The sequence below is a fragment of the Chelonia mydas genome, chromosome 7 (genome assembly GCF_015237465.2).
Source record: "Chelonia mydas isolate rCheMyd1 chromosome 7, rCheMyd1.pri.v2, whole genome shotgun sequence".
Lineage (NCBI taxonomy): Eukaryota > Metazoa > Chordata > Testudines > Cheloniidae > Chelonia > Chelonia mydas.
In genome coordinates this window covers 120904715-120929240 of record NC_057853.1, presented here as the reverse complement: position 1 = coordinate 120929240, position 24526 = coordinate 120904715, and the positions used below count along the sequence as shown (strand labels likewise).

Below are 24526 nucleotides of genomic sequence, written 5' to 3'. Positions count from 1 at the left end.
AGCTATCGCAGCCCTGGCCTCCTTCTCCGGCCCCCCCCAGCACTGCCGGTGCCCCTCAATCCCGACCCGCAGCCCATCAGCTATCGCAGCCCTGGCCTCCTTCTCCGCCCCCCCGCCCCAGCACTGCCGGTGCCCCTCAATCCCGACCCGCAGCCCATCAGCTATCGCAGCCCTGGCCTCCCCCCCCAGCCCCCCCAGCACTGCCGGTGCCCCTCAATCCCGACCCACAGCCCATCTGCTATCGCAGCCCTGGCCTCCTCCCCGCCCCCCCCCCAGCACTGCCGGTGCCCCTCAATCCCAACCCGCAGCCCATCAGCTATCGCACCCCTGGCCTCCCCCCACCCCCCCGCCCCCCAGCACTGCCGGTGCCCCTCAATCCCGACCCGCAGCCCATCTGCTATCGCAGCCCTGGCCTCCCCCCGCCCCCCCCAGGACTGCCGGTGCCCCTCAATCCCGACCCGCAGCCCATCAGCTATCGCAGCCCTGGCCTCCTTCTCCTCCCCCCCAGCACTGCCGGTGCCCCTCAATCCCGACCCGCAGCCCATCTGCTATCGCAGCCCTGCCCTCCCCCCGCCCCCCCAGCACTGCCGGTGCCCCTCAATCCCGACCCGCAGCCCATCAGCTATCGCAGCCCTGGCCTCCCCCCCCGCCCCCCCCCAGCACTGCCGGTGCCCCTCAATCCCGACCCGCAGCCCATCAGCTATCGCAGCCCTGGCCTCCCCACCCAGCCCCCCCAGCACTGCCGGTGCCCCTCAATCCCGACCCGCAGCCCATCTGCTATCGCAGCCCTGGTCTCCCCCTGCCCCCCCAGGACTGCCGGTGCCCCTCAATCCCGACCCGCAGCCCATCAGCTATCGCAGCCCTAGCCTCCCCCCCCAGCCCCCCCAGCACTGCCGGTGCCCCTCAATCCCGACCCACAGCCCATCAGCTATCGCAGCCCTGGCCTCCTTCTCCGCCCCCCCCCAGCACTGCCGGTGCCCCTCAATCCCGACCAGCAGCCCATCAGCTATCGCAGCCCTGGCCTCCCACCCCCCCCCCCCCAGCACTGCCGGTGCCCCTCAATCCCGACCCGCAGCCCATCAGCTATCGCAGCCCTGGCCTCCCACCGCCCCCCCAGCACTGCCGGTGCCCCTCAATCCCGACCCGCAGCCCATCTGCTATCGCAGCCCTGGCCTCCTCCCCCGCCCCCCCAGGACTGCCGGTGCCCCTCAATCCCGACCCACAGCCCATCTGCTATCGCAGCCCTGGCCTCCTTCTCCTCCCCCCCAGCACTGCCGGTGCCCCTCAATCCCGACCCGCAGCCCATCTGCTATCGCAGCCCTGGCCTCCTTCTCCTCCCCCCCAGCACTGCCGGTGCCCCTCAATCCCGACCCGCAGCCCATCTGCTATCGCAGCCCTGGCCTCCCCCCGCCCCCCCAGCACTGCCGGTGCCCCTCAATCCCGACCCACAGCCCATCTGCTATCGCAGCCCTGGCCTCCTCCCCGCCCCCCAGCACTGCCGGTGCCCCTCAATCCCGACCCACAGCCCATCTGCTATCGCAGCCCTGGCCTCCCTCCCCGCCCCCCCAGCACTGCCGGTGCCCCTCAATCCCGACCCGCAGCCCATCAGCTATCAGCCCTGGCCTCCCTCCCCGCCCCCCCGCACGGCCGGTGCCCCTCAATCCCGACCCGCAGCCCATCAGCTATCACAGCCCTGGCCTCCCCCCCGCCCCCCCAGGACTGCCAGTGCCCCTCAATCCCGACCCGCAGCCCATCAGCTATCGCAGCCCTGGCCTCCCCACCCAGCCACCCCAGGACTGCCAGTGCCCCTCAATCCCGACCCGCAGCCCATCAGCTATCGCAGCCCTGGCCTCCCCCCCCGCCCCCCCAGCACTGCCGGTGCCCCTCAATCCCGACCCGCAGCCCATCAGCTATCGCAGCCCTGGCCTCCCCCCCCAGCCCCCCCAGCACTGCCGGTGCCCCTCAATCCCGACCCGCAGCCCATCTGCTATCGCAGCCCTGGCCTCCCCCCCCCGCCCCCCCAGGACTGCCGGTGCCCCTCAATCCCGACCCGCAGCCCATCAGCTATCGCAGTCCTGGCCTCCTTCTCCGCCCCCCCAGCACTGCCGGTGCCCCTCAATCCCGACCCGCAGCCCATCTGCTATCGCAGCCCTGGCCTCCCCCCGCCCCCCCCAGGACTGCCAGTGCCCCTCAATCCCGACCCACAGCCCATCAGCTATCGCAGCCCTGGCCTCCTTCTCCGCCCCCCCCCCAGCACTGCCGGTGCCCCTCAATCCCGACCCGCAGCCCATCAGCTATCGCAGCCCTGGCCTCCCCCCCCGCCCCCCCCAGCACTGCCGGTGCCCCTCAATCCCGACCCGCAGCCCATCAGCTATCGCAGCCCTGGCCTCCCCACCCAGCCCCCCCAGGACTGCCGGTGCTCCTCAATCCCGACCCACAGCCCATCAGCTATCGCAGCCCTGGCCTCCTTCTCCGCCCCCGCCCCCAGCACTGCCGGTGCCCCTCAATCCCAACCCGCAGCCCATCAGCTATCGCACCCCTGGCCTCCCCCCGCCCCTCCGCCCCCCAGCACTGCCGGTGCCCCTCAATCCCGACCCGCAGCCCATCAGCTATCGCAGCCCTGGCCTCCCACCCCCCCCCCCCCCAGCACTGCCGGTGCCCCTCAATCCCGACCCGCAGCCCATCAGCTATCGCAGCCCTGGCCTCCTTCTCCGCCCCCCCCCAGCACTGCCGGTGCCCCTCAATCCCGACCCGCAGCCCATCTGCTATCGCAGCCCTGGCCTCCTTCCCCGCCCCCCCAGCACTGCCGGTGCCCCTCAATCCCGACCCGCAGCCCATCTGCTATCGCAGCCCTGGCCTCCTTCCCCGCCCCCCCAGCACTGCCGGTGCCCCTCAATCCCGCCCCGCAGCCCCGTTCCATAGATCTGCTGACGTATCTCCGTGTTTAATGAGACAACCGCTCTGGGGATTGTGGAGCCCAAATCAGGTCCAGGGCGTGACCCGCCCCCAGCACCGCACACGACGGCAGCCTGAGAACAGGTAATTTCCTTTATTAAATTCTCCGGGACCTCCCTCCCCCTGGGCGTCATACCCAAGACCCGGGCAGGATCCGCCTCCCCCCCGCCCCAGGGCCTTCCAAGAAGTCCCGCCTTGTCAAGGGCGGTCCTTCCAGGAATGACACCCCGGCAGCACCAGCCAATCAACACCTGCCCACCGCGGTGATGTCACCGCTTCCAGAGGCGGAGCCGGCTGCGGCTGCTTGACCCACGGCGCTGGCTCACCGTGCCAAGGGGAAAACCCAGAGAGCTCGTGGTGGGGAGAGGAAAGACTCCAACGCCCAGGCTGGAGCCCAGGGATGAGCCCCCACTCGGCTCCCAGCCGGGGCAGCCGAGGCCGTGGGGGGAGCAGGGGTTCTCCCCAACCACGGGGACAGCGGGCCGCCGCTGAGCCTGCTGGCTCTTCGCCCCAGGCTGGCACCGACTCCGCCATGCAGGGCAGGTGCAGGGTGATCCAGGCCCGATGCCCTGCAGGGCCGGAGAGCAGCGACCTGGAGCAGCTGCCCTGGGACTCCTGGAGGAGAAAGCAACTGGTGGGGTGGGGAGGGACAGAGCCTGGGCCCAGCGACCCTCACACCCGTGATGCCTCCAACCCCACCGACCGCTCACGGCCTTTGGGACCGAGCCAGGCGGGAAGAGGTTAAAGGAAGGGAATTAATCTGCAGCCTCAGCAACCACCCCCCACCCCCATCTGAGCCCAGCCCCCCTCCCGGCCTGACCCGCCAGGGCTGGGGTGCTACAACAGGGGGAAGAAGAGTGGGTCACTCCCGGCTGGATCCCGAGAGCTCCAGGGAGCTGTTCTCCAGGGCCCCGTAACCGCCGAGCGGGACCATCTTGACGGCGCCGGCCGGGGCAGCGAGGAAGGGGTGGCGGGTGGCGAAGATCTGGTTGATCTCCATGAAAGTTTTGTTCTTGGTCTCGGGGATGACGACGTAGACGTAAAGGGCCACCAGCACACAGACGCCGCAGAACACCAGGTAGCAGAAGGCGCCAGCTGACATCTGGAGCAACGAGAGAACGCGGCCTCAGAAGGGATTCCCAGCTGGCCCCGGGCCCACCTAGCACTGCATCCCACCAGCCCACTCGTGCCCCTAGTCCTGTTCCCTGCCTCCCACCCCACGGGGCTGTTCCACCGCCCCACTGAGCCTCAGGCACCTCCCCTTCAGCAGGGGCTGGTGCCTTACAATTCCAGGGGGAGGCTGGGCGTGTGGGTAGGATGTTGGGCCAGGATTCAGGAGACCTGGGTTCAAGGCCCTGCTGCGCCACAGTTTCCATGCGTGACCATGGGCTAGTCACTTAGCTGCTCTGTGCCTCCATTCCTCATGTGCGCAATGGGGTGCTGGCACTGACCCGCTGGACGGGACTGGCTGCCAGGAGAAGTCCATTCCCACAGGTGGGGCCCTTGCCCCAAGGTGAGGAGGCCAGGTAGGGCAAACCCGATAGAGAGAAAGGTGGAGCCTCCCCCATGATGTCCCTGGCCAGTGGTTTAATTCTGCCCCTTGAAGAGACCCCTGTAGCATGAGAACGCTCCCCCCGAGGATATTTTTCTTCACGCAGAAGGTGAATGGTGACCAGCTGCTTAACACGCTTATTATTAACAACATGGGAAGGATCTTGAGCCAGAACTGGGAAGGAACAGGTTAACGAGGTAAAAGTTGAGGTATTCAAGTCAGCATGGCCTGATGATGTTCACTTCAGGGTACTTAAGGAGCTAGCTGAAGCAATCTCTGCCCCATTAGCTGCTATTTTTGAGAGAACTGAGGGAGGATGGGGGAAGTCCCAGAGGACTGAAGAAGGACAAACACAGAACCTATCTTCAAAAAGAGGAATAAAGAGGACCCAGGCAATTACAGACCAGTCAGCCTAACTTCAAGACCTAGAAAGATACTGAACAGATTATTAAACAATCAGTTTTAAGCCCCTGGAGGATAGTAGGGTTATGAGGAATTGCCAGCATGGACTTTGTGACAGTCTGAACCCCTATGATAAATCTTGTACAAAGTATGGCTTGCAAGGTATCATTTGAAAACTCATAATTTGCTGATCATTATTGTTCTGGTAAAATGTGTGTGGCAACATTGTGTGTATAGTTATAAGATTCTACCATATGGTATTGCTAAGACATGCTCTAAGTCTGGGGAACAGCCACAAACCAGTCCCTCACAGACAAAAGGCTGGCTGATGCCTTGGCCAGGTGTCCACCAGATTAAATGGGCCATCACCTGGTTAAATGGCCATTCTTTGGCAGGAAAGAGAGTGTGGGTGAAAAAAAATCTACATCTTGACAAAGGAACAGCTTGCCATTCCCACCCACACAGACTTTCTGTCTCCTGAACCTTGGCTGGAGATGACTCCCAAAGAAGGGAAGGAACTATAGCAAAGGAGTAGAAGTGTACTACATCGCCTCTACCTTTCGCTCTACCCCTGGCATCAGCAACAGCTGAAGAACAAGGAAGCATTGGACTGGGGGAGAGATCCTGCCTGAAAAGAGTTCAGCGAGTAGGACTGAAGAGACACGTGAGAGTGACCTTTGCTTTGGATTCATTTAGTTTTGTTAAGTTTGGCATTAGTTGCATTTTACTTTTATTTTCTTGAAACTAATTCTGACTTTTATGCCTCATTACTTGTGATCACTTAGAATCTCGCTTTCTGTAGTTAATAAACTTCTTGTTTTGTTTGATCTAAAGCAACGTGTTTGAACTGAAGTGTTTGGGAAACTCTATTTGAGGTAGCAAGAAGGGTGTGTATGATTTTCTATTAATAAATGACAGACTTTATATGAGCTTGTATTGTCCAGCAGGGTGCCGGGCAGTACCAGCCAGACATTTCTGGGGAGCGTTTGGGACTGGGAATTTGCTGGTGCTGCTCTCCAGTGTAATTTATGAGTGGCTGGCTAAGACACTCAGACAGTATACCTGGGGCTCGGGAGTGATTTGCATGCTGGAGGCTGTATGTGAGCAGACCAGGAGTGGTAGCTCTCAGAGCAAAGCAGCGTAAAGGACCCCCCAGGTTGGAGGACTGAGGGGACACAGCTATTCATTGGTCCCGATTGTACTCTGGGGAATGTCGCACTTTACAGTCAAGGAAAAATCATGCCCAACCAACCTAGTTTCCTTCTGTGAAGGGTAACAGGCCTAGTGTATGGGGCAGTGGGGTGCAGCAGAAGTGATCTATCTGGACTTCATCTCCTGCTGCAGTGAGTTCCTCAGGTTAACAACATGTGGCATGAGACCGTCTTTCACTGGGCTTGTTAAAAACTTGCTGCCCTCTGATTTCATCCTATTATTCCCTCATGCTCCTCCATCTGTCTGTATCCACCTCTCGTCTATGGGTGGGCTGTTAGCTATCTGAGGCAGGGACCATCTTCCAGTGTGCGTGGACAGCACCTAGCACCCTGATCCCTGACTGGGGCTTCTGGGTGCTACCCCAGGCCACACCCATGGCTGGTCATTACCTGTAGGAAGGGGAAGACGAAGCCCACGGTGAAGTTGGAGAGCCAGTTCAGGGACCCCCCCACGATGTAGGCAGCGGGGCGGTGCGACTGCTTGAAGAGCTCCGCGGTCATCAGGAAGGGAACACCAGCTGGGTGGGTGAGAGGTGGGTTAAACGCCTTGTATGCTGGCATGGGATCGCAATCCAGCAACGAGAGGGTTAGCGGTCTCTGCGGCGAGTGCCCATGAGGAGACCACGTGCCAGGGGGCTCGAGTCCCACAGACGCCTCTGGGCTGCATCCGGTGGGGGAAGAGGGTAAAGAGCTTCAGTAGCCAGGTGCCAGCCTGGAGCCTCCCAGGAAAAGGCCAAGGTGAAACCCAGGGTCTGGGGCGTGAACCAGGAGTACTCCGGACTGGAAGGCGTGTGAGTGATCTCAGAATCGGGACCCTCTCTCTCCCTCTCCGCCCCCAGGGCCTGCCCCACTGGGGGTCCAGCAGCCTGCCGAACTGGCTGGTCAAGTCTCTAGCTGCTGTGCAAGTGCCTTTCCGGGGCCCATAGGGGAGCGGCCCTTGGTGAGAAAACACGGGTTTCTCCAGCGACTCTGCAATCCCCAGCACAGCGCCCTGCCCCTCCCAGAACCAGACATGGCTCACGCATCACACAGCCGCTGCCCCCAAGCGCCAGGCTGGTCCCTGGCGAAGGTGCCCTGGAGACTAACGGGCTCCAGCGATTGAGCAGGTACAGTCTGGACTACTGCCGGGCAAGCTTCCCCATCCCCCACCAATGCACCCCAGCTCAGCCCCGGGGCTGGGCCGCTCTGCTGAGGCTGCTAATGAGGTGGCTGATTGGGCTGCGGGGGAGCTGGTCCAGAGAGCCGGTCACAACATGTTTGTTCTTCGGCAGAAAAATTTGACGAAAATGAAAAATCCTTTTAATCAAACTTTTCCACTTAAAATTTTGATTTTTGGCCAAAGTTCGAAAACTGAAATAATTCAATTTGGAAATTCCATCGCGTTGCCTTATGGGAGTTGAAGTACAGGTCTCTCATGCACCCATTCTCCTCTATAAGCCAGTTTCCCTTGTCAGACTCCATCTCCCATAATGCACCATGGCCTCACCTTTTGGAGGGCAGGTGGTGCATCTTGGGAGTCCCTGGCCATAGTGCACCATGGGAGATGTAGTCCAGCTGAGGAGTTGAGCCCATAGAGGAGAAAGGGGCCATGGGGCAACTGAACTGTAACTCCCATGAGACACCGGGGCAGGATTTCACAGCTGAAATAGTTTGGGTTTCAGCTCTTCCATTTGCTGATGAAAAATCTAAGTTTTCTGCAGAAAGCAGACGCTTTTCATGAAGTTTTTGTTGTAGAAAATGCAATTTTTAGATCTGGTTGAAATTTTTTTTTTTGATGGACCAGTTTACTGCAAAAAAGTTTAGAAACTATTCAAAATCCAAAGGAGTGTGTCCTTTCGACTCTGTTTCATTCCAACTTTTGTTTAGACTTACATATATATAAAATTATTAACAACATTATTCAAAAAAAGAAAAGGAGGACTTGTGGCACCTTAGAGACTAACCAATTTATTTGAGCATAAGCTTTTGTGAGCTACAGCTCACTAACACGGCTGCTACTCTGAAACCTAACATTATTCAACTGAAACATTTTGATAAGGTGTTTTCGGTGTTTTCAAATACAACATTTTGGAATGGTTCATTTGGTGAAACAGTCCAACTTTTTAGCCCAATTCAGGACAAAAACAAATTTTATCAGAGGTTGGAATTTCCTGTGGGATGGAAATACCATTTTCTGATCAGCTCTACGAATTGCTGTTGAAAAATAGTTTTGATGGGAAATTTTTCACTGGCCCAATTTGTCCACCAAGAACTGGGCTGAGACCACTTGTTCATTCCAGGTGAGGGCGGCTGGACACTGCTTACCTGTGGCTGGATTTGAACTGGCTACTTAAAGGTGAAAGACTGCATCCTATTACTGACCCTGTATCCAACCCCATGGGGAAAGCAATTTGAGACATCCAGATACCACAAGATATTAATTCAAACAGTATTTCAAAAGAATTGAAAAATACCATAGAGAAAAGATGGGGCTTTATGCACCATTGCCATCTAGTGTGTGAACTCATAACTGTTCCACTGTGTCTCATCTGCCCTATACTGATAATAATTGAGGGAGATTCTCCTTTCACTCAAGCGTTGGGGCCTGTGCTTTTGGAGCACGAGAGGCCAGTTCTATCCCCAGGGTTGCCCTGAAGCCCTGAGTAGCTAGGGGACTTTGAGTTTGTTGCAATATGTACAGTTATGATATTAACCATGATGGTTTGACCAGAACCTCCCAGAGTAGGAAAGCAATCATATGCACTGCTTTAGTAAAGGTTTCAGAGTAGCAGCCGTGTTAGTCTGTATTCGCAAAAAGAAAAGGAGTACTTGTGGCATCTTAGAGACTAACAATTTATTTGAGCATAAGCTTTCGCGAGCTACAGCTCGCTTCATTGGATCCGATGAAGTGAGCTGTAGCTCATGAAAGCTTATGCTCAAATAAATTGGTTAGTCTCTGAGGTGCCACAAGTACTCCTTTTCTTTTTGCTTTAATGAAGATACTTAATGCAAAAAAAATTTCACATGGGGAAAAGCAGCCCCTGATGGACCGTTACTCACAGCTCGCCAGGAATAAATATATATATATATATATGTATTTTTAAGTCCGATTCATCATTGTTTGTGAACAATGAGCCATTAAAACCCTAATTAAAGATGTAATTACAGCAAATAAATTCTGGGCTGAGAATGAATTATAGATCTGTTGGCAGCCCCACTCATACATCAGTTGGGTAAACCATTCCAGGCCTCGTTCATCATTTTTAGGGAGCTCTCACTTCCACGCTTATTTAAAGGTGGAAAACCATTCGCCTACTAAGTAAGTAAGAGAAGTTTATTAGCATGTGCAGAAGGGTCTTGAGGAGTTTGCTAAATGTAGGGGGGGATATGGAGGGGAGCAATCTCATCGCAGCCCTCCCTGGATCTGGGTGTGGGAGGGTCTCATCCCAGGACCTTGCATCTTTGGTCCCACCATTGGCCCAGACAAGTCTGCCACGTCCTACCCTACCAGATCAAACCACTGGGCTACCAAATCCGGCACGGTGCATCCGACCACGCTGTATCCAGCGCTGGTGGGTCAGTTCAATGGCCCGGTCCCCATCAGTGCTGTCACCTGATGTTTCAGAGGAAGGAAAATCCTGACCCTTCATGTACTTGGGCCATTGCTGAATCTGGGAAGTTTCTTCCACCCAGTTCTGCCAATTCGCTGGATTTCTGCAGCCCCCAGCCTGCTAGTCCAGTCTAAGGCTCCCTCCTTCCACACAGGTGCCCCGACACGCAGCTCCCAGCCATTCCGTTGTTTGTTTTAGAGAAGGGAGGCCCCGGCACCCACCTGGTCCCATACAGAAGCCAGCGATGATCCCGATGACGCAAGCTACGCTGAGGTAGCGCATCCAGGGCACCGTAGCCTGGGGAGGGAAGGTGCAGAAGCTGGGGGTGGCTGTACGCTGTTAGACTAACAGCCCAGTTACCGCCTCCTTGCAAAGCAAATTTGGGGAGCTGCTCTGTGGGAAACCGAAGGGCTGAGAGAGAGAAAACCAGCTGCAACATGCCAGGCAAAGTCCTCACACAGCTCGGCCAGTGCCCCTCAGTCCCGACCCACAGCCCCACGCTTTCCCAGTCCTGCCCGCCCAGCTGTGCCGGTGCCCCTCACTCCTGACCCGCAGCCCCCCTTCGCACCCAGCTCTCTCCCGGCCTGCACCAGACACAAAGTGGCTTTGGCTAAAGAAGCTTCTCTCACGGTTCGAGCCCCAGAGCAGGATCCGGCCCCCGGCTGCCCTGCAATGATGCCAGTGGGTTGCTCCAGCCTCACTCCAATGTAACTCATCAGCGTGTCCCGAAACAGCCGGCTACAGGGGCCCAGCCGACGGGGGCTACGCGAGAGCCCAGCAGCGCTCGCGGGGGGGGGGGGGCAGTACCCGGGATTAGCGCCCTGGCCCCTGCTGGTCTGAGAGGGAGGTGCCAGGGCGAGGCGCCTCCCCAGCACTGCCTGGGGTGGGACGCTCCTACCTGCAGCACCAGGGCCAAGGTGATGCTGGCGCAGCAGAAGCCCATGAAGGAGAAGCCGATGATGATGAGCGGCCGCCGGCCCAGCTTCTCGATGGTGAAGCACTGCAGGGAAAGGCCAGCGGCACCGGGCGTGTTAGCAGGAGAGGGCATGAGACCCACCAGCCCCCAACACCCACCCGCCCCACAGGGCACAGAGCGACAACACGCTCAGTCAATAACGCATAGCACAAATATATGACATCACCAGACCCAGTTCTCATTGGCTGACTCAAGAGCTTCAGGGTGAGGATGGGACACTTACCTGGTAACCTCTCAGACTCCTGGGTTCTTTCCCCAGCCCTGGGAGGGAGGGCAGGCTAGTGGCTAGAGCTGGGGGCACTGGTGGAGTCAGGACTCCTGGGTTCTTTTCCCAGCCCTGGAGGGAGGGCAGGCTAGTGGTTAGAGCTGGGGGCACTGGTGGAGTCAGGACTCCTGGGTTCTTTTCCCAGCCCTGGAGGGAGGGCAGGCTAGTGGTTAGAGCTGGGGGCACTGGTGGAGTCAGGACTCCTGGGTTCTTTTCCCAGCCCTGGAGGGAGGGCAGGCTAGTGGTTAGAGCTGGGGGCACTGGTGGAGTCAGGACTCCTGGGTTCTTTTCCCAGCTCTGGAGGGAGGGCAGGCTAGTGGTTAGAGCAGGGGCCACAGGCTTTCTAGGGCCTTGCATGTTGAAAGGGGACAGAGAAGCAGCCGCCTGTCCCCTTCACTCATGGGCTGGAATCCCTTGGCCCAGGGCAGAAGTGACCCGGAGCAGCGGGGCCAAGCTGGCCCCAGCCAGGCCTGAGCTGCCCCGAGTGCCCAGTGGAGGCAGGCCGCTGCTTTGGGGCACGGGGCGGGCGTGGGGAGCCGGAGCAGCCGCAGCAGCAGAACAAATGCTTGTAATTTTAGACCCAATCTCGGCGCATCCATCGGGGGCCACGGATCAATCAGCCCACCGGCGCCGCCAGCCTGCTGAGCTCCTGCCCGCTGGCTGGGGCCGCTTGCTGCTGGGAGGCCGGGGGCTGAGGGGCTGGGGTCCCTGCCCGGGGCTGCTGCTCACCCAGGCCAGGCCACTTGGGGGCCGCCCGCCCTGCGAATCCCACGGGCCAAGGGCTGTAAATCCGCCCAGCGCGGCGCCAACTCTCCGGCTAAGCCAGGCTGGGGTGGAGCCGGGGGCAAGGGGGCTCCTAGCTCAGCCGGCTGGGCACTGAGGGGAAAAGCCGTAAACCAGCCCCCCCGCCCAGCGACGGGCTCAGCTCACAGGGGTTATTATGGGCTGTTCCACTGAAGTTAGTATAGCCAGAATGAGCCCTTGGGACCCCTTTCCCCAGCACCCCCCCACCTCGCCCACTGTGACCCCTCCCCCCACCTGCACCCCTGCCACCTCCATCTCCCCCACTGTGACCCCTCCCCCCACCTGCACTGCCTCCTGTCCCCCAACTCACCTGCTGTGACCCCTCCCCAGTGCCCTCTCCCCCACCTGCATCCCCTCCCAGCCCCCCACTGTGACCCCTCCCCGACCCCGGTTAACACTGCTCAGTGGGGGTCACCCCCCCCCCCATGTTGCCGGTGCCACGGCGACACTTACGCCGAGCAGGCCGGCCAGCACCTCGATGGCGCCCGTGCCCACGGTGGTGTAGGGGATCTCGGGTCCCGGGATGCCGGCGTGCTGGAAGATGGTGTTGGTGTAGAACCAGATCTGCCGAGGGGGGCGGGGGGAGAGCAGGGGGTCAGCGGTGGGGCTCGGGGGAGAGAGGCCCCCCCCGGGACTCAGGAACCACAAGCAGGGGTGGGGGCACCCCGGGGGCTCTGGCCATGGCACGGCGGGAGCCCCCCGGTCGCTGGTTCTAAGCCTGCCTTGGGATGGGACTGGAGGCTGTTCCGACCCAGGGACGCTCGCTGGCTCTGGGTGAGACGAGCTGGGGGGGCTCAGCCTAGCTCCTCCTAGGCCAGGGTCCCCATTGCAGGGGCCTGCTGCATGATCAGCACGACTATTTCCCTGCTAGGCCAAGGAGTCAATGGGCCAGGAGGCTCTTGGGAGACAGAAGCCCCTCCAGGGCACGGGGTGAGCTCCCCACCAGGGCCGAAGGTGCAGGGGGACCTGGGGGAGCCCCCCTCTGGGGCCGGAGACATGGGGGGCTGAGGGCAGCTCCCCTCCAGGGCATGGGGCATGGGCCTGGCAGCACTTACCGCATCGATCCCAGACAGCTGCATGCCCATGTTGATCACCACCACGGAGAGGGTCTGCCAGCGCACGGAGCCGTCCCGCAGGAGCTGCCAGGCGGAGATGGTCTCCACGGAGGAGAGCGAGCGCTGCTCCTCCTGCATCTCCTCCAGCACGTCCCGCACGTCGTCCTTCCCCAGGAACCAGCGCAGCGCTGGGGAGAGTGGTGCAAAGCTAAGGCACTGGGCTGGGACTCAGGCGATCTGGGCTCAATTCCCAGCTGTGCGCCCCTGTGCCTCAGTTCCCATCTGTACAGGCCAGGCCCTGCCCCACCAGGGTGTGCGGCTGAAGTCAGGAGGGTTGGAGGCGCCCAGACACTTTATGGTGCAACAAAGAGGGAAATGCCCCTCTGCACCTGGCCCTCCCCGGCTTCCCCTGTCAGCAGCCCCAGCACAGAGGACGCCCCTCTGCTGGGTCAGGGCTGGGGGAGGATGCAGCCACCTCTGCAGCACAACGGACTGCGGCTTGAAGCCGGGACCCTGGAGAGGTGAGCAGGCAGGAGCCTTCCCGCAGCTGGCTGGGCCGGGAGGGGGAGGCAGTGCTCTGGATGGTCAGCAGAGCCGTAGCTGATTTGCACCAGCACAGAATCTGGTCCGGGGGCTCATGGGCCTGCAGTGCCGGGATCACGTGTCTCTTTGGGATTTGGGACGGGGTAGGACACAGTAAGACCTAATCCCCCCTCACCCGGTTCTGGGAGCAGCCTGGCCCTCGGGGATACATCAGCCACCCCCCCTCCAGGAGGGCTCCACTCACCATCCGTGGCCCCCCGGATGTTGTTCTTCTCAATCAGAAGGTAGCGGGGGCTCTCGGGGAACCAGTGCAGCAGCAGCAGCTGCAGGAGGGCGGGAATGACCACCAGGGACAGGAGGAGCGGCCAGTATCCATCCTGCAACGAGCCAGGCAGGGAGATGCGCTCAGGCAGGACCAAATCAACCCAGACCACCCCTGAGGGGTGTTTGTCCAACCTCCTTCCTAGACACCTCCAGTGATGGGATTTCACAACCTCCCTCGGGCGCCTATTCCAGATCTTAACTACCGTAGAGTTAGAAACGTTTCCCTCCTGTCTCCAGACTACATGTGCCCAGGGTTTTAACCTTTCCTCATTAATGATCTGGAGGATGGGGTGGACTGCACCCTCAGCAAGTTCATGGATGACACCAAGCTGCGGGGAGAGGTAGATATGCTGGAGGGTAGCGATAGGGTCCAGAGTGACCTAGACAAATTGGAGGATGGGGCCAAAAGAAATCTGATGAGACTCAACAAGGACAAGTGCAGAGTCCTGCACCTAGGAAGGAAGAATCCCATACACCGCTACAGGCTGGGGACCGACTGGCTAGGCAGCAGTTCTGCAGAAAAGGACCTGGGGGTTACAGTGGACGAGAAGCTGGATATGAGTCAGCAGTGTGCCCTTGTTGCCAAGAAGGCTAACGGCATATTGGGCTGCATTAGTAGGAGCATTGCCAGCCGATCGAGGGAAGTGATTATTGCCCTCTGTTCAGCACTGGGGAGGCCACATCTGGAGTGTTGTGTCCAGTTTTGGGCCACCCACTACAGAAGGGATGTGGACAAATTGGAGAGAGTCCAGCAGAGGGCAACGAAAATGATTACGAGGAGAGGCTGAGGGAACTGGGCTTATTTAGTCTGCAGAAGAGAAGAATGAGGGGGGATTTGATAGCTGCTTTCAACTACCTGCGAGGGGGTTCCAAAGAGGATGGATCTAGACTGTTCTCAGTGGTAGCAGATGACAGAACAAGAAGCAATGGTCTCAAGTTGCAGTGGGGGAGGTTTAGGTTGGATATTAGGAAAAACTTTTTCACTAGGAGAGTGGTGAAGCACTGGAATGGGTTACCTAGGGAGGTGGTGGAATCTCCATCCTTAGAGGTTTTTAAGGCCCAGCTTGACAAAGCCCTGGCAGGGATGATTTAGTTGGGGATGGGTCCTGCTTTGAGCAGGGGGTTGGACTAGATGACCTCCTGAGGTCCCTTCCAACCCTGATATTCTTTGATTCTAATGTCTAATTTAAATCTAGCTTGCTGCGGATTAAGCCCATTGCTTCTTGTCCTGCCTTCAGTGGACATGGAGAACAATTGATCCCTGTCGCCTTGGTACCAGCCCTTCACAGATGCGCAGTCTGTACCCAGATCCCCCTCAGCCCTCCTGTCTGCAGACTACACATGCCCAGGGTTTTAACCTTTCCTCAGAGATCAGCCTTTCCAAACCTTCGATCCTTTCTGCTGCTCTCCGCTGGACTCCCCCGCTTTCCTAAAGTGCGGCACCTGGAACTGGACACAGGACTCCAGCCGAGCAAGACGATCACATCCCGGATGGGACGTACGGCCACCCAGTTAATACTCCCCGGCCTGATCTCAGCCTCTTTGGCAGAGCCCCTGGAACCCTGAGATCGTTGTCAGAGCAGCCCAGCTGCAGAACCAGGCAGGCCCCGTGCACAGCTGTGCATGTGATCTTTCCTCCCCAAGCGTAGCGCTTTGCACAGCGGACAGGGGACCCTGGAGACCCCCAGGAGACGCCCCCCTCCCTGGCCACCCTCCCGCGGGGCCGGAGCTCACGGGGGCTGGGGGCTGGGAGGAAGCAGCAGCGGTTCAGGGGCATTTCAGCAGCACTGACCTCCCCCAGCAGCTCCGGCAGGCCCAGGACTTGAGCGGAGAAGACCCCCAGGCAGATGAAGATGCTGGGCACCAGGCCCAGGAAGCCACGCAGGGTCTTGGGGGCGATTTCTCCCAGGTACATGGGCACCGCGCTGAGACAGATACCTGGGGGGGAGAAGGAGATGGGGGGAGGGGTGCAAGGCAAGGAGCAGCCACGCGGGATGTGGAGGCGGTGGGGGAGGGAATTGGAGTCACACTGGGCACCAGGCAGGGCCCCCTCTGGATCCCCCCTAGACCCAATACCCCAACTGGGACGGAGAGGCAGCTCCCCGGGCAGGCTCCAGCCAAGCTCCTCTCCTCCCAGAATGCCCTGGGGCTGGCTGTTCAATCCCGGGACACCCCTCTTGGTCATGAGCCACTTTGACCCCCAGGAGGGCACTGCCCCAGCGGGTCCGTCCTGCCCCCCTCCTCCCGCCCGTGCAGCAGCCCAACCCCATGCCGGACAGAGCCGCGGCCACGTGCGCGTCTGGGCTGGCACCGGCGGGTCCCGTTCCTGCCGCAGAGGGAGATGCAAACCCGCCCGGCGCTGGGTTAGCGAGGGGTGGAGCAGGGCCAGCGCCGAGGCGGGCCTGGCTGGGTGCCGGAGCCAAGCAGAGCCCCTGGGAGGTGGTGGGGCAGCCCACGCAGGGCGTTACCTGAATGCAGCCCCATGACGAAGCGGCCAGCCATGACCATCTCGGGCGACTCCAGGTAGCGGCTGAAGCCCATCAGAAAGCCGGCCAGGAAGACGAGCAGCGTGCTCCGCACAAGGGTGCCCTTCCTAGCAGGGGGGCAGGCAGGACATCAGCCCTCCACCTGGCATGGGCCCCCCTTCTGCAGGGCATGACGCCCCCGCAGGATGCTCCGTGCTCTCTCTTCCTCCATCCAACAGCCGTTCCCTGCTCTTCTCCATCCCAGCCCCATGGGGAGCTTGGGGGGGGGGGCATTCCTGGCAGCTCTCCCTGCCCCCATAAGAGTGGGGCATGTGTCAGGCTGGCTTCTCCTCTCCGCTGTCTCTGGCAGGGCTTAATGCTGCTGGCTCCATTTGCTGGGCATCCCCCTGCTCCATCTGGTCTAGAGGCGGGCACCCCATGACTGGCACCGGGGCAGACAAGCCACCATCCTCCCCTCTATTTCCTCTAGCCAGGCTACGGGTGCACCCCCTATGGGCCCCCTGTCCTGCCCCCCTCCTGCACCCGTCTTACCTCCCGTATCGAGTGACGAGCATCCCGACTGGAAACGAGCCCACCAGCCCCCCCAGGGCGAAGACCGAGACGGTCAGCGAGTACATGACGGTGAGTAGCTCCTGGCTCAGGCTCTGCCCAGAGCGCCGGGACCAGGTGGCGTTGTAGAAGGCCTTTATGTGCTGCAAGGCAGAGAGACGGGGGCTAGCAGAGCGGGGTGCCCACGGCGCTTGGATTGCCGGCCCTGCGGGGTCTTTGAATGTGTCTGTAACACACCCAGCTCCTGATCATTTCAGGGCTTCCACTCTCAGCACCTCAGAGAGCTGGTCCCGCTTCCCCTCGCACCAGAGCGGCTTGAAATGCAGGATTTGGGGGGCGGGAAATCCCAACATTTCAAACTTCACTTCCATTCCAAACCAGGAACGAAAACAGCCAATTTCAAAATGTCCTGCGCCAGGGAATTCCGGGAAATACATCGTGTCGGGTCCGCCGAAACCTCCCGTTTTAGCAACGCCGCGAGCTTCCCTTCCAAGTTATCTGATATTGTCCACAACCACCTCGGATTTCAGATCAAAACGGTTTCCAGATGACCAACGGAAACGGGCCATTCTGGCGAGGTCAAAGCGAACAGTCCGACCGGGGCCGACGCGTGGCTTCACAGTCTTTTCCCTGTGAAACGTCGTCAAAAAGGACACGTTTCCCTGGGAAGTTTAGATTTCGACAAAACGGCAAAACCGTTCTCCTGGGAAAACTTCAACCCGCTCTGCTGCTCCCTGTGCCGGGGGGGCTGGGTTACCAAGCCCCTGATCTGACCCCACGATGCTTTGTGATCCAACCTGTTAGCACCAGAGAACTTCCCAAAGGTAATTAGTAAGGGGAGGCTCTTCCTTCCACGTCAGCGCTAAGCCATGGTGCTAGGGGGCGCTGTGGGGGTGGGTAAACGTTGGTCCTGCCCGGTCGTGGTGGGTAAAGTTCCCATGGGGCGTTTCGTCAGAGTCGGGGTGTGAGCAGGGCATCCTCCCGGCTCAGGTGATCCCGTCCTGATCCCCTCGTTTCTCCCCGCAGCGTCACCTGGATGCTGCCTCTCTTTTCCTGCCCCTAGGCCTGCTGCTTAACACCCCAGAGGTGGCCGCACCGCGGTCAGTATAATTCATCTGCCTGCTGGAGACCCGCTGGGTCAAGGTATCTGCCTGGCTTAGGATTTCCCAGTCCGGGGAGGGAGCGACTTTCCCCCGCAAAGACAGACAGACGGACACAGCTCTTACCACAGCCGGCGAGTTCACCACTGCCAGGTTGTAGCCGTAAAGCAGGGAGGAGCCGAAGGAAGCCAGCAGGGTGGCGGCGAGCAGTGGAAAGGTGAGGTGCTGGGAGAGAGGAGAGACACGAGCAGGCGTCAGTGCAGCCCTGGCCAGGGGTCTGACGCGGCCCCGGCAGGAGGGGGAAGACGGCAGAGCCGCGAGCTGCTCTCCCCGCCCTGCACCCAGCCCCTCTCTGCGAGGTCACAAGTGAGATGAGCTGCGGGGGGGGGGGGAGGGTGGTGTGTGTGTCTCATCTCTCCACCCTTGTGCGCCCAGCACAGGAGCTCCTGCCTGCAGGATGGGGGGCACCTGGCTCCCGCTGGGCCCCGGGGAAAGGGCAGTGAGGAGGAGCAGCTGGAGCTCCAATCCCACCGCCAGTCGAGGGTCTCTGGCCACAGGTCACCCTGTGGTGAAAACCAGATGCTCCCATGCACCCAACGCGGCTCCAGCTTCTCCCAGCTTTCACTGTGGCCGCCTGACCTGGCTGCAGCCAAAGCGATGCCTGGCAGCCCAGCTGGAGTGCCCCCGAGGCCCAGGAAGCTCCCCTGCCCCATAAGCTCACTCCCGGGTCCCATGCAAGGCTCTGGGCTTGGTCTGTCGTGGGCTGGGCTCTCTCAGGGACTCTAGTAACCGAGTGCTCAGCGGTGCTACACTGGTCAGCCATGGGCTGGCGCCGTGTGCGACGTACGTGGTGGCAGAGCCGTGTCAGGCCCAGGCTATTAGAGAGACAAGCGCGTCTCTCTCACCCACAGACGTTGGTACGATAAAAGATACTCCTTCCCCGCACCCTGCCTCTCTCATAGCTTCTCTGAGCATGCAACAGCTTGCCCTGGCACTGCATGAAAGAACCTGGGGTCTCTCTCTGGGCTGGAAGCCCAGTCATCAGCCCATATCGGACACATGACATGGCGTCAGAAGTAAAGGCCGCCTCGCGGGCGGAGAACAGAAAGAGAAGGAAAGTAGCAGCAAAGGCTGCAAATGGAAGGGTGGGGGGGAGTCCCGAAGGCAGATGGATTCCCCCAAGGAGCCACTCCTTCCAGGCCCCAGAGAGCCGCACGGCCGAGTGGGCAGACTGGACCTGCACCCTGCAAGATATCACCCTGCAGCTGAACTCCAGCAGGAAACCGAAGCCATCCCTGTTCGCTCACTAGCCTACGCTGCGGGGAGCAGGCAGAGCCTGTCTTTTAACCGTTCCCCTTTACCGAAGACAGTGGTAGGGCTCCGGCGGGGTTTGACGCACACTTTGTACCTCAGAGAACCGTGGTGCACGAAAGGGCCTTTTGGCTGGAGAATTCAACAACCAGGGCAGCTGTTAGCGGAGCTTTATGGCCTTGAAGGAAGGTGCTGAGGACGACACCGATTACAGAGCTCGCTGCAGAAGACGGGCTGAGCCCAGCCCCAGCGGGCAAGACCAGAGTGCGCGGCGAAACCTTTCCCCAGTGAGGGATGTGCATTAGACAGTGACCCTCCGTCCCTCGCAGGGAGGGGGGGCATCACCGGACACCTGGGGACAGAGCTGAGTCTGAGGCCTAGACACCAGGGGCTGAGTTTTGGTGGGGGAGGGTGGGGGGCGCTGGGCCTGCCGATAGCTTTGTTGAAAGCCGCAGGGCTCAGCACCGCTGGCCAAGGAACATCAGGCACTGGAGAAAGGGCAGGAGGGAGCAGACAGGCTGGGCTGGGGGTTCAGGTACTGGGCTGGAACTCAGCAGATCTGCGCGCTAAGCCCAGCTCTGTGTAACCTGTTACAGGTCAGACAAGAACTGGGGTCCCCCCCCCGCAAGGTGCAAAGACATCCTGGGGTGACCAGGGGCAAGTCAATGTCTCTGGGCCTCGTTCCGCTTTCTGTAAAATGGGGTTCACCTACCTTTTGTCTGTCTGGTCAATGGTGATTGTAATCTCCTGGGGGGCGGGGACTGTTGTATGTACAGCACCTAGCACAGTGGCAACAATCGAGCTGCGAGAGGCGGAGAACCCGGCCAAGCGTTTCGCTGTGTGGGCGGCTGGGCAGGGCCGTAGCTCGGGGATAGCTGCAGAAAGAATCAGCGAGGCCTAGCCAAAGCCTGGGTCTGAGGACCTAGGGACTGGTCCAGATTGAAGATGATGCCAGACACCCACGAGGAGACGTCACGCGGCAACAGGCCATGGGCAACACGGCCCAGCAGAGGCTTCAGAGCAGCAGCATCAACCATACCCGCCCAGTTGTGCCCGCCTGGTGCAGCTAGGGCAGCGAGGCAGGAAAGGAACCCGCCCCAGCGGGCAGAATGGAGAAAGGGGGTGGCCAGCTGAGTTCCTCTCCTGCCCAGGATCAAAAAGCAACAGAGGGCAGGGTGGCATGGTCCCCACGCCCTGGGAAGGCGTCCTGTCACTGCATTGCCCTGCAATGGCCCAGCACCACCATCACCCCAGGCTGCCCCCGCCGCCACGCTCACTGTTCAAAATGTACTTCTTGTTTCCAGTCCCAGCTTCAACTTCCAGCCACTGGATCGTGTTCGAGCCACCGGCGCTCCCCTGACCCTCACCCGCTCAGTGCCATCCCACCGCTCCCCCCACGCTGGCCTTCCGTGCCCCCCTGCCAGGGGAGCGCAGCTGCAGCCCCCCCCCCCCCCACATGCCGGTTCTCTCCTGCGATGGGAGCTGGGCAGCCCTCGAAATCCAGCTTCCAAACCCTGGCGCTTCAGAGCCTCCGGTGCCTCGAAGTTGGGCTGTTTCTGCAGGCGCCCGTTTGCCTCCTGAGGGGCTTGGCAGACAAATCTCACCAGCGAGCGCACGGCTGGACTCGCCCTGGAAAACTGGCACCGACGGGCTTTGTTTGGGATGCGCGGCTGGATAATCGCAGCGTGCGCCCTACGGCCTCTGCCCGTCTCTCAGCTTCGCCACCTTTCACCTAGACCAGCGGCTCTCAACCTATTGACCATTGTGGGCCGCATCCAGGACCGGCTGTATGGCCCTGAGGATGTCATATGGGCCGCAAACGGCCCACGGGCCGCAGGTTGAGAACCACTGACCTAGACAGTTGGGGAGCGGGCGGTGCTCACTGGCCTTTCTGCCTGAAAACACCTCCTCTTTCCCAGTCTCTCTCTCGCTGGGCATTTTCCAGCCCCCTCTTCCCCCCCCCCCCCCCAGTGTTTCTCTGTCGCTTTCTCCCGCCCCGTTTTTGTCTCTCTGCCTCGGTTATAAAACTCCCTAGCTCTGCAGCCACCCTGCGGGGAGAACTGGGCCTGGCTCAGCAGCGCCTCCCTCTGGCCCTTTGTGGAGAAGCCCAAAAGTTGCGGGGGGGGTCCCTTGTTTAACTCGGCCTGGTGAAAGGGGTGGGAGATGCCAATAGGGCTGGGGGAGGGGGAAGGGGGAGCAAGTTCCTTCAGCCGTCACTTTTAATCCCCTCACCCCAGTTCTAGCCAGGCCCATCCCCAAGTCCCAGCAGCTAGCGGGTGTGAACGGGGACCGGGCCGACCTTGGGCAGCGCCCCGCTTCAGTCGGCGGGTCTGGGAAGGGGGGCGGGGGTCCCTTTGGAACCAGCTGGTCGCTGCGCAGGAATGGGGGGTTTGCTCACTGCTCCCCAATGAGGCCATGCAGAACCAGGGAGCGGGGGGCAGTACAACAAAGTTGGGTGAAACTGGGGGTCCCTGAAAGACCCCACCGGCTGCACCTCGTTTTTCTGGGGACCCTCCGGCCATGGGCCTGCAGCGCCCCCAGCCCAGCCTATGCCGGGCCTGACACGGGCCTCGCCTGCCTGGGAGGCTCCGCCACGAAGCTGCCTATTGCTCCCCGGGGCAGCAACTTCTCCTTAGTGCAACTGCTTCCCGAGAGTGAGCGAACCCTCGCACCCCCCAGGACACAGCCCAGTGTTGGTCCTGGCTCGTAGCCAGGGATGTCACAGGACCGAGCAGTACCAGGTCTGCCTCAGCATTGCGCAGTGAGTCCACAGCAAAGATGGGACTAGAACCCAGGAGCCCCCCCCTGCTCTAACCACTAGACCCCACTCCCCTCCCAGAGCTGGGATAGAACCCAGGAGTCCTGGCTCCCAGTGCCCCCGCTCTAACCACTACACCCCTCTCAGAGCCGGGATAAAACCCAGGAGTCCTGGCTCCCAGCCCCTCCCCCTAACCACTACACCCCTCCCAGAGCCGGGATAGAACCCAGGAGTCCTGGCTCCCAGCCCCTCCCCCTACCACTAGACCCCACTCCCCTCCCAGAGCTGGGATAGAACCCAGGAGTCCTGGCTCCCAGCCCCTCCTCCTATCCACTAGACCCCACTCCCCTCCCAGAGCTGGGATAGAACCCAGGAGTCCTGGCTCCCAGCGCCCCCGCTCTAACCACTACACCCCTCCCAGAGCTGGGATAGAACCCAGGAGTCCTGGCTCCCAGCGCCCCCGCTCTAACCACTACACCCCTCCCAGAGCCGGGATAGAACCCAGGAGTCCTGGCTCCCAGCCCCTCCCCCTACCACTAGACCCCACTCCCCTCCCAGAGCTGGGAGAGAACCCAGGAGTCCTGGCTCCCAGCACCCCCGCTCTAACCACTACACCCCTCCCAGAGCCGGGATAGAACCCAGGAGTCCTGGCTCCCAGCCCCTCCCCCTAACCACTACACCCCACTCCCCTCCCAGAGCTGGGACAGAACCCACAGTCCTGACAAATTGAGATATCCCCCCCAAACCCTCAAAGCAGGGGGGTTATGCCAGCCCAGTGGCCGACATCCCTGCGCTGCCCCGGCCCCAGGAACGGTAGCTGGGAGCTGCAGCCGGCTCCAGGTTGCCCAAGTCGCGTGCAGGTCTAATCCCCCTAATCCCACCCGGAACGCCAGCCGGGGCAGCCGGCCGGTGCAGAGAGCCTGGCAGGGAGGCAGTGGGTGGGCTGGGGCCTGGCAGGGAAGCCCAGGAGCCCCCCTCCCCCAGCCAGGTCACTCACCCCGGTGATCCGTCGGTGGGCGTGCAGGGCAGGTTTCCCCTCCATCGGGGCGATGCAGGCCCTAGAGAGGCAGAGGATGGGGCCGCCTGACTGCAGCCCTCTCGCTCATTTCAGCACTTACTTTATTTGACTTTTTTTAAAGCAGGGAGGAAAAATCAGAGGGAGGGGGGGAATCGCTCGATGCCCGCGAGGCCATTGGAGGATTCCTGGCCAGGGAGAGGTGGGCCCTGGGGCCTCCCCGCTTGATTGATGGGCAGAAGAGGCGAGAGGCCTTGCACGGCGGCAGCCGACCCAACGGGGCGAGGTGGGGCACGGTGCCCTCAGTTCAGCCCTGCAGGGCAGAAGGGAATCACATGACAGCTAAAGTGATTTGCTTTGCCTTTCGGGAGGAGGGAGATGTTGCAGCCCATTAGTCAGAGGGGCTGGACCCTTCCACATTTAACCCTCCGGGCACCGGGGCAGCCCCGGGGAGATCTGCCCTGGAGAACGTGGCCGGCCGCCACCGGCTTCTTCAGCAGCTTGTTCGGTGCCCCCGGCTGAGGTCCCGTCAAAGGCACCGGGCTGAAGGAGCTGCCTGTGGATTGTGCCCTGGACTGCAGGCAGCGGGAGGAGCAGGGTCACAGGCTACCAGGGGCCCGGTTCGATTACGGAGGAGCCCGCAGAGCCACGTGTCTCCACGGCGGGAGGCGCTTGGGTCCGGGCTCAGCGGCGCCACGTGTCGAGCGAGACCCACCTGCCCCGCTGGCCTGCACCCAGACCAGGAAATCACGGCGGCCTTTCTCAGCCCAAACCCGACGGCCTCCCCTGCCACGCTGGGCGGGGGCTCGGGCTGACGGCTCACTCGCTGGGCGGGGGCTATCCAAACCTGGCACCCCCTCAGTGGGTAGCTCTGTGCACTCAGCGACACCCCATCCTGCCATCGGGTCACGGCCAGCTTTTCCTTCACCGCTCAGCAAGGGGGTGGGCGGATGGTGGCGCGTGGCTGCTGGCCTCCGTATCACCAGGCCACAAAAGGCGGCATCAAACCGTTGACAAGTATCGTCAGCATCCGGATCAGGAGAGAAGTTACCTGTTGGGTCATCTGCACGTGTACGTTGCTTGTCAAGCCAAGCTCACGCGGGACATCCATGGAATGGGAGCTGTCCTTATAGGGCACATCCACACTAGAGTCAGATTGGGAGTCACACCTCCCAGCTCGTGTAGACGTCCCCCCACCGGTTCTGCTCGAACTAGCTGCTCCGTTGACTTCCTGCCTCCCAAACCAACCCACTGCGGCCCCTTGCAAACCGGGGCACTCGCGCAAACGCCCCCCCTCCAGCTTCCTCACTGCAGCTGGGGGCGTCTGCCGTACGCTCCCAGATGTGGTTTGTTACCAGGTGGCTTTGCCATTTCCACTAGGAGCCCCGCACGATTGCGACATGGTCAATGGCAGGCGCGGAGCCATCTGCTGTGCGGGCACCTGGGTATCATGTTGCAATTGCCCCCGTGCTTGTTACTAACGGATCTCTCTCAGGTGCTACTCTGGCCTCATCCCCGCAGGATCCGAGCAGCCCCCACCTCCCGTCTTCTCATCTCCCACCACCAAGCAGGGCTCTTATCCCTGCGGTACAGCTGGGGGATTGAGGCACGGAGATTCAGAGGGCTGGTC

At 60.8% G+C, this 24526-nt stretch overlaps 1 protein-coding gene across 1 annotated transcript; it reads right to left on the bottom strand.

Moving 5' to 3' along the window:
* Positions 1-3723: 3723 nt before the first annotated feature.
* LOC102930921 (solute carrier family 2, facilitated glucose transporter member 9) lies at positions 3724-23137 on the bottom strand. Its single transcript, XM_037904588.2, has 12 exons — positions 22879-23137; positions 17939-18037; positions 16695-16855; positions 16146-16270; positions 15470-15615; positions 13598-13730; positions 12811-12998; positions 12209-12319; positions 10609-10710; positions 9932-10007; positions 6511-6638; positions 3724-4057 (listed from the first exon to the last, which is right to left on the bottom strand). Exons 1-12 carry the CDS (start codon positions 22921-22923, stop codon positions 3818-3820), a joined length of 1554 nt encoding a protein of 517 aa, XP_037760516.1. The 5' UTR covers positions 22924-23137; the 3' UTR covers positions 3724-3817.
* Positions 23138-24526: the final 1389 nt, after the last annotated feature.